The 9,796-nt window shown below is 31.2% G+C and overlaps 1 protein-coding gene across 2 annotated transcripts in view; it reads right to left on the bottom strand.

The window, feature by feature from the left end:
• Positions 1-1,736: 1,736 nt before the first annotated feature.
• Positions 1,737-9,796, bottom strand: part of LOC106464667 (coatomer subunit epsilon-like) — a 20,201-nt gene continuing 12,141 nt past the window's right edge. For both annotated transcript variants that reach the window (XM_013924826.2, XM_022392438.1), the window contains 3 exons: positions 9,049-9,117; positions 4,879-4,953; positions 1,737-4,063 (listed from right to left, as the gene is read on the bottom strand). In XM_013924826.2, coding sequence (XP_013780280.1) covers positions 4,016-4,063; positions 4,879-4,953; positions 9,049-9,117 — 192 coding nt within the window. In that variant the 3' untranslated portion in view covers positions 1,737-4,015. The remainder of the gene's footprint in view (positions 4,064-4,878; positions 4,954-9,048; positions 9,118-9,796) is intronic.

Here is a 9,796-nt window from a genome sequence, read left to right as displayed (position 1 = left end):
TGCCCACGGCTGAAAGAGCGAGCATATTTGGTGTGACGGGGATTCGAACCCGCGACTCCCAGATTGCGAGTCGAGCGCCTTAACCACCTGGCCTTAACCATGCCGGGCCCAGTAAAGAGTGAACCGGTTCCTGGATATTAGAAAGTTATTTATATTACTCCCATTTTTCAAGAGGATGATAATAATTGCCCTGTAAATCATAGATCAGTGAATTAGTAAATTTTACTGATAGAAACTGTAATGTTTTTATATATTAAAAGTGGTACCGTTTATTGAAAAACTAAATTTTTAAGAACTCTAGTTTCTCGGTACTACATTCAAAAATTACATCAATAAAGATATAATCAAACCCTCACGTCTAGTCCTAGTGAAAGTCGTTTTCTTGTTGTGAGGAGAGTACTTTTAATTAAAATTGTGTTCTATTATAAAGAAGTGGTTGTTGCACATACCATAGTTATTTTTCTAACTGTCTGAATCTTGAATACCCAAAATTTGACACTTTTTTGTGGATTTTTGTTTGTGATGCCATTCAATAGATGACGCAGGAGTTTTGGTTACACACATAGATACTGATATACACGTATGTCCATTATAGTAAGATTGAATCGTGCATAACAATTGAAGTTACCTAGCTGATGACAGTAAACTCTTGGATATTTCTGGTTGTATTATGGTTTTTTAAGCATTACAGAGCAGACAGAATCAATCGATAAGGTGGACAACCATCTAAGAAATGACCTTTAATTATAGTAAATGCAATTAGTGTATTTGGGTTTATAATAATCTCTTCACGTGTTTAATATACTTAGGAACAAACCAAATAACATAATTTAACAAAATGATAATGGCATAGTGGTGGATAAGTAAAGCCTCTGAAGCAGTGCCCTGTTTCTGGTAGTAAAACCAACATAAGTTTAAGGTGTATTCATTGACACACTGATTACAAGTCAAAGGAGATAATTATCTTTCTATGCAAGTTACTACTTAGATCTAATTTAGAATACTGTATACAGTTTTGGTCTTCCTATCTAAGAAGGGATTTTGACCTATTGGAAAGGTTTCAAAGGAAGGCTAATAGGATGATTCCTCGGATGGAATGGTTATCTTAATTGGTTAGGTTGAGATCTCTTAATCTATTTTCTCTTGAAAAAAAAGGGTCAGAGGTTACCTGAGGGATCAATAGGATAAAGACCTCCGATTTCTTTATGCTAGATCCTGAAGATAATAGGACAAAATTTTAAGATCTGGAAAAGACAGGCGAGGCTCCATTTAAGACAATTTTATCATTTTATTTTGATGGCAATTAAGTTGCCATTGGCAGTAGTTGAGACCTGCACTTAACATTTTTATGAATAAAGTAATGGAATTAAAAAGCTTCTTTACAACATACCATCAGTAGTCTCAGGCTAAGAGTAACTTATCCGATGTTATTCTTTGTCAGTTAGAATCTATACACAGTCATCTGCAATCTCTCCTGTAATGTTTCATCCTGCTCTTTCAACTGAGTGAATTATTTAAATTTTTGTTAATTCAGTTTAATCAATCAATTTAGTCATTTCTAATAGAAATTATACCAAGTTTTAGTATAATGAGCAATTTCAAAACTTTCACAACATAACCTTACATGATATTGTGGTATGTAAAACTTTTCTATTTTCTTTAGTCCTTTAAGTTTCAAACCTACACATACGTTTGCACATACATTCTTTTCGTAGCATAAGTACCATACAAATAACTGACCTAGGAATTCACGGACTTTATTTTTGAACTAGTTATACATTATCAACAGTCATTACATCTCTGATGTTTCTGAACTTTCCCATGGAACTGGAAAATTCTTTAAACTTGTGTTAACATGTTAGTTAATATCATTGACACTGTAGACACTGCCTTCCATATTTTTATTAAATCAAATTAAATACACAGAGCATCTGTGTTAGAGCGAATATTTTAGTCAGGTAACTGTTATACATAACATTTTAGTTAGCTAATAATTAAATACATGAAGTAACTGTGTTATACATAACATTTTGGTTAGGTAATAATTAAATACATGTAGTAACTGTGTTATACGTAACATTTTAGTTAGGTAATAATGAAATACATGTAGTAACTGTGTTATACATAACATTTTAGTTAGGTAATAATGAAATACATGTAGTAACTGTGTTATACATAACATTTTGGTTAGGTAATAATTAAATACATGTAGTAACTGTGTTATACATAACATTTTGGTTAGGTAATAATTAAATACATGTAGTAACTGTGTTATACTTAACATTCTAATCAGGTAGTTATTATCCCTATTTGCACAAGTGCTGATCAAAGTGCATATGCCATAACTTTTTAGAGTTCCATTCAACATGATATTAAGCATTTGATGTCAAAGTTATCAACTATTCACTTTACCTCATGTTGCTAACTTAGGGACAGTTCATGACAGAGGGGAATAAATATCAAATACAATATACACAGATTCAGAAAAAAAAGTGTAGATATGCAAACTGTATTGTCACAGTCCATGTCAGACTGATGTCATCAATTCACAGACACATCTCAAGTGCAAACACTTTTGTAACACACATGATTTTTTGTACAGAACTGACTTATCAATTTTACTAAAAGATCGCCACATTTTGTGTAGATACATATAGCTAATTCAGAATTATAGTCAACATTCTTTTTTCATTGAGGTTGGTTCATTGGACCAACCCAGTATACATTTGGTTAAAATACCTGTAGCAACTGTATTATATAGAATATATTAGTCAGACAATCATTAAAATACATGTAGCAACTGTATTATATAGAATATATTAGTCAGACAGTCATTAAAATACATGTAGCAACTGTATTATATATAGAATATATTAGACAGACAATCATTAAAATACATGTAGCAACTGTGTTATATATATATAGAATATATTAGTCAGACAATCATTAAAATACATGTAGCAACTGTATTATATAGAATATTTTAGCCAGGTAATCATAAAGAACATAAACAGTACCTTTGTTATATAGAATATATTAGTTACACAATCATTAAAATACTAGTAGTAACTGTAATATATAGAATATTTTAGTCAGTTAACAGTTAAGTACACATAAAACCTTTCTGTATGAACATTTTAGCCAGGTAATCATTAAATACATGTAGCAATTCTACAATAAAAAGTAACTACAGAGTTAATTCAAGACACAAGTTCTCATGTACACATAAGATTATTTAGATCAATAGATGGATGTTTATAACCTGCTAAATTATTAAACAATAATAAAATCTTATACCAGTTAATAGAATAAAAGAACTATGTAGGTATTGAGCATGCTTCTTGATAAAGATATATAACAAAGGAACTATTTATTTCTATGATGATGTAACTATTAAAATAAATGAAAAGTATTTCCTTATTATTTTAGACAAAAATAAAAAGCACAAAAAATCATGTAATATCCTCTTTACATCTTTTATTTCTAGCTTTTTTCAGATTACACTATTTACTGATAGTAAGTCTTTTGTTGGTTTAGAATAATCATATTTAGGAAACGCTAATATTTTATCAAGCATAGCTTCTGCCAAAATCTTTCTATAGGCAAAACTGCCAAATGTGTGCAAGAGTTTTCCTGCACTCCTTATATTAAGTTGTTCCACAATGATGGAAAAATCTCCCAGCAAAATATGAAGCAATTTCCTTACAGTTTGAGCTCATGATGAATTATCTTTAAATTAGCTGAGGTTATATATTTGAGAATATAAATGGTACAAGAACAAATGTGTAGACAGTGTTATCATCTTAATACTGGAAAAAGAATATATACATACATTCTACATACATTAATATAGCATACTGAGAAAGTCTCAAACAATGACTGAAAACCTTCACTGCATGAAAAGAAACCAAAACCATTACTTTATTTGTGAAACATAATCATACTCTTGTTTGGTTTAAATCACTCATATAATTAAACAATAGCAGTACAGAAAACAACTAAATAACTGTATTTTTCATGCTCTTGGTGCATACTGTCTTGCTAATCTCTCAAACTCTTGGTCCTGAAAAAAATATATAAAACTTTCAACAAAAATAAAACTAATACAAAAATTTTAATATAATTAACAGGTAATTTAATTAGATGTATTACAAAATTGGCTCTCATTAAAACACAACTAAAAAAAAACAATATACAAACAATTTGAAGAAACAGTTTTACAACAATAACATAAATCAAACTAAAAAAATAGCTACAACAATACAATAAACCACAATGAAAATATTAATGTGAATTATATATATTTTATTAGAAAATAAAAGTGATTCATAAACTGCAAAGTAAAAACTTGTGTGTTACATTAATTTACAACAAAAATATTCCTTTAATTTGTAGCAAACTTTGTACATAATATTTATTACATCTGAGGTTTGTTTTTGAATTTTGCGCAAAGCTACACGAGGGCTATCTGCGCTAGCCGTCCCTAATTTAGCAGTGTAAGACTAGAGGGAAAGCAGCTAGTCATCACCACCCACCGCCAACTCTTGGGCTATTCTTTTACCAATGAATAGTGGGATTGACCATCACATTATAATGCCCTCTTGGCTGAAAGGGCGAGCATGTTTGGTGTGACGGGGATTCGAACCCGCGACCCTCAGATTGCGAGTTGAGCGCCCTAACCACCTGGCCATGCCGGGCCTATATCTAAGGTATTTTTCAAAAATGCATATATTCTTTCAAACACAAATAGCACTGAAATTGTCTTACAAATATTACTAAAATCATTTTTGTATAATATCAAATATTTTAATAGTTAAGATTACCTTTATTCTTGCTAATGAACAAAATGAATAAAAAAATCACTACTTAAATGCCAACCTTTGATTGAAACTCTTTAACAAATGGATGGCTGTTATTAGAATCCTTTAATTGGCTGAGATATCTGTTACTGACCTAAATAAGATAATTAAAAATTAGTTAAATACTTCACTTTAAACATCCTCACAGTTAACAAAATAAATAAAAAAGACATACAAAATGATGAAAATATCACTAAATCAAAAACTTTGCTAAAATTATACAAAAAATACTTTCTGTTTGCTAAAATTATACAAAAAAAACTTTGTTTGCTAAAATTAAAAAAATCAGTTGAATGCAAGCAGTACAGAAAAAAACATTTTCCTTTCTTTCATTTAACATCAAAACAAAGAATACTGATTCAAAAACTGTATTCAGATATATTATAATACATAATATATTAATAACAGTGACAGCTGGTGACATTTGTTTTCTCTTGAAAGAGTTAGGGGAATCTGATTGAGGTGTTTAAGATTGTAAAGGGATGTGATAGTGTTGATGCATCATCTTTTTTCATATGTAACAGTGAGAATAGTAGGGCTATGGGACACAAATATAAATTTTGGCAGGGTACGAGTCATCTTCAGCTAACAGTTTTATTTTTCTAACAGGGTGGTTGACCTTTGGAATGGGTTGCCTTCAGATGTTGTGGAGACAGTACATTTAAGTGAGTTTAAGAGAAAACTTGATAAGTATATGAAAGATAAGGGCTAGTTTTAAGATTTTTGTTTTAATTTATTTATTAATAGTTTTAGTTTAGTTTAGAGGATGGAACAGCCGAGATGGACCAATAGGTCCCATGCCGTCCCAAGATGTTATTTTTGACAAGTGAACCACATGATGCACATGGCTACTTTTTCTACAAATGTCACATCCTGTAACTTCTCATCTCTGCTGAGCCCGTTTCTCACAAACTTAACAAAGCTCTCCTGTTGACATAGCAATGGACCATCCTTGTTGGTTTTTGTTTGAATACACTGAATTTTCCTTATATGGAAACATTAACTTGTGATTGAAGCAATTAATTAATGATCTATTACACCCTCATAGATTATTCAAATTAAAACATTATTAACAATAAAAAAATAAGTTTGGATAAGGGCTTAGACAAAGACATGGACACTACACGAGGTAACTCCAAGCTCTGCTGACCATGAGTGAAACTTTAATACTCTCATCAGTCAACATTATTTCCTTGACTACCTGCATGTGCAATGTTCTAAGGTGTTCAACTTTCAACCTGTGCAACTACTATGGAAGTGATCACGTTGGCCTTTTTTACAGCCCTTGTTGAGGTAAATCAATCTATCATGCTCCAAGATAGGTTTACTACTGACAAGGACAGTAGTGACAGTTGTTGTAATACCCTTCTGCCAGATTATAAAATCAAGAACAAGTCTTCAACCTAAACAGACAATGAAGAAATGTTGCATAATTTAATTTGAGAATAATAAAAAAAAAGATAATGAATTAGTGTGTCTCTTGCTGGTAAGGTGATGCAGACACTCCAAAACCAGTGTCCATTTGACTGTTCATAGCTCCTCATAGAAGTAAGTTATCATCATATTTAGATACAGCAGGTTCCAGACTTTTAAACAATGTATAATACCTCCAAGACTAAAACTATCAGAATTTCTTGTTCCTTGGCCTGCCACCCTAAAATACAACTTCACCACTAGCTGAGGGAGAAATCCTGTGTTAATGATAAGCTTAATTCCCCCTCTTTTTTTGAAAGAAAAATCTCTGAACTTGAAAAAGACAACAAAATTAATATTACTTCTTTTACCTACTTTCAAGATATTTCTAGTTTATACTTTTTGAGACATATATAGTTCTATCCTTTGCAAATGTAAACAATATTTCTCTTTTCAGAAACATTCAAAAGCTAAGTGACCAGCTAGTCACATTTCTTTGGATTTTAAAAAAATCTCAATCACACATATTTGTTGTATAAATATAGCTACACCAAGATCTTACAATATAATAACAGATCAATTCAATATGAAAAAACATGAAAAACTAAAAATTACCCAATAACTAGCTCTATCAAACTGATAGTTGTTTTCAATTAACAGTTTGTAGTTATTACTTTAAGCGTGGGATCTAAACAGTAAGATTTTACTTAAAATGGATTGTTTTGATTTTTTTTTAAATATTGAAATAAAAACCTTAACAAAGATTATAACCTAAAAGAACGTTTCAATAAATCACAAAGAAAATTAAAAAAACAAGAAACTACTCTTAGCAATCATTTACAATAAATACTAAAAATAGGAAAACAACAAGACATGTAAAAAACACTCCTCCCCTTTTAAAAAGGCCAAAACCTAACAGCTAAGAAGTTTTCCCTTTGTTTTTCTGTAGTTCTATTTTTTATAGTAGTTTTTATTTGATATATCTTCAGTACAGTGCAAAAGTGTTACAACAGTCAAAAATTAGATTTCAGGCTACTTTCAAAGAACAATGGAAAGTAAATCACAGGTGAAACATCAAAATTTTATTAATCTTCATATTTAGTACAACAGAAACTCTGTGAATGTGCTTGAGTTCAGCAAAAAGTTAATATTTTGTGTCTCCCTTTTGCTTTAATAACTGCAGACAGTCTTTCAGGCATTGTTGCAATATATTTAAAAAATTTTACTCCAAATATCTTTAATACACTTCCATAATGTTTCTTTGGAAGTTTTTGATCTATCAAATCCCAGATCTGCTCAATTGGGTTGAGATCGAGGCTCTGTGGGGGCCATTGCATCACTTGAATGATTCCAGCAGCTTCTTTCTCAGCTAAGTAATTTCTGCATAGGTTGAATGAGTGTTTGGGGTCATTATCTTCTTGGTAGTAGAATCCTTTACCAATAATACAAACCACTGAGTATACCATGACAGATCAGTACCTGATGGTATTTGTGCTGGTCCATTATTCCATCTATTTTGCTAATATTTCCTGTCGCTGAAAAATACCCCCAAACCATCACACTGCCACCCCCCCCCACCCCCCCATGCTTCACTGAAGTAAGTATCTTTTGCCTTTCTTCTGCTGGATGTACAACCTATGCTTTGAACCAAATATTTCAAACTTGGACTCATCCATCCATAACACTATTTTCCAACCATCAACAGTCCGCATTTTTGTACTTTTTTGCATATTTCAGTCTCTTGACAATACTTGGAGATCAAAGTTAAGGTTTTTAAACTGCTATGTGACCAAATATTCCATTCTTGTTGAATCTTCTTGATACTATAGATCTGGACACTTTTCTGTTGTTTATCTCATGCTTCAGATCAGTGGCATAAACGAAGATACTTAACATCAGTATCATTACGTTTTGGTCTTCTGCCTCTTCCTTTCTTATTTTGAAATTTACCTATCTCGGTCTCACGATCTAGGGTGTACTTTACAGTGTTTGGGGAGCATTTCAAGTCTGCAGCAATTTGTCAAAGAGTCCAACCAGCATCACATAAAGCTTTTATGTGAACTCTCTGCTCTACTGACAATTCTCTGACATGACAATAAAACTTAATATATAGTGTTATACACTGTTTTTATCAAGGTTTATTTGAAGGGTGCTATTAAATTGATTTCTTCTAGCATATATCGGTACCATATACTAGCTCCTTTCTATATAATTAAGACATTGCATGTACCATGACAGTTATTTCAGACCTTAAATTTGATCAGTATGTTCATTCAAGCAGAATCCTTAAGACTTGTCCTTGGTACAAGTGTATGGGAATTCTAAAGAATGATAAGTATTCTCACCCTGGCTCATTCAGTTGTCAACAGGGATCAATGAAACATTACCATAGTATTGAAATTTACATTCTGTAATGGTATGGAAGAATTAGCCCCATACAATGGAAGAATGACAAAATATTCTGTTGTCCTAACACTCTTGCTCAGTACTGTCTTCTGGACAGGTGTTTTTTGTGTTACTTAGGTACTACTCAAAGAACTGATACTGTACATGTAAGTAATTTTTATTGGACATATGTATTATGGATAGGTGCATTCTACATTTTACTGAAATAGTCATTACAGAACTGTTACTGTACATTATGTCTAGAATGTTGGCTTTACGTGATAAATCAAAACGTTTCATATTCTGACTGACTGTTTAGCCAAACACTTATTAACATACTTAATATAACTTAATACAATTCTAATATAATATTGAAAAATCATATTCATACCTCTGGGGGTTTTCCCAGATGTTGCGAGAGAACCATCATGTTGATTAATGTTTCAGCATTATTACTATCCTGAAATATGTCAGAAATAGAATTCTTTTAAGAATTGTCTGTAATTCTCCTCGACATTGCTATTGGATATGTTTATAACCAACAGAAAGAATAAATCCTACACTAGATAAATCAAACAATTGTCTGTTTTGTTTTAGTAAAAGCTGAAAATTTACTGTGACAGCTTGACATGTTTGTTAGACTAGAACCATTGCTCTATACAGTAATGGAATTTCTTAAAGCTATTTATTGGTTAGTCAGAAAGAAATTACAGTAGTTCTGGAATGCTCTATTCCAGTGTCTGATATTTTCTTTGTTCTAAAATGCATATTTCAAAGCTACATAACAAATAACATAAAAATAAAAGCTTACATAACAATACACCAAAGTGTGAAAGGCATCAAGAATAAAATAAGTGCTAAATGTTTTTATCTTTATATAACTTTTTATTTATTTGTATATATTTTAACAAAAGTAACTAAAATCTAAAATATTAGAAACTTATTAATTTAGATAAAACTTCAAGGAAAAGAGTTTCACAGCCAGCCACTGTATGTTTATAAATGTGATGTAACTTGATAGTTTGATCACCCTTGGCTCTTGTCTGATGATTTAGCCACTGTATGTTTATAAATGTGATGTAACTTGATAGTTTGATCACCCTTGGCTCTTGTCTGATGATTTAGCCACTGTATGTTTA

The sequence above is a fragment of the Limulus polyphemus genome, unplaced genomic scaffold (assembly GCF_000517525.1).
Source record: "Limulus polyphemus unplaced genomic scaffold, Limulus_polyphemus-2.1.2 Scaffold1714, whole genome shotgun sequence".
Lineage (NCBI taxonomy): Eukaryota > Metazoa > Arthropoda > Merostomata > Xiphosura > Limulidae > Limulus > Limulus polyphemus.
Note: the sequence above shows the minus strand (reverse complement) of the source record. Positions and strands in the feature narration are given on the sequence as shown.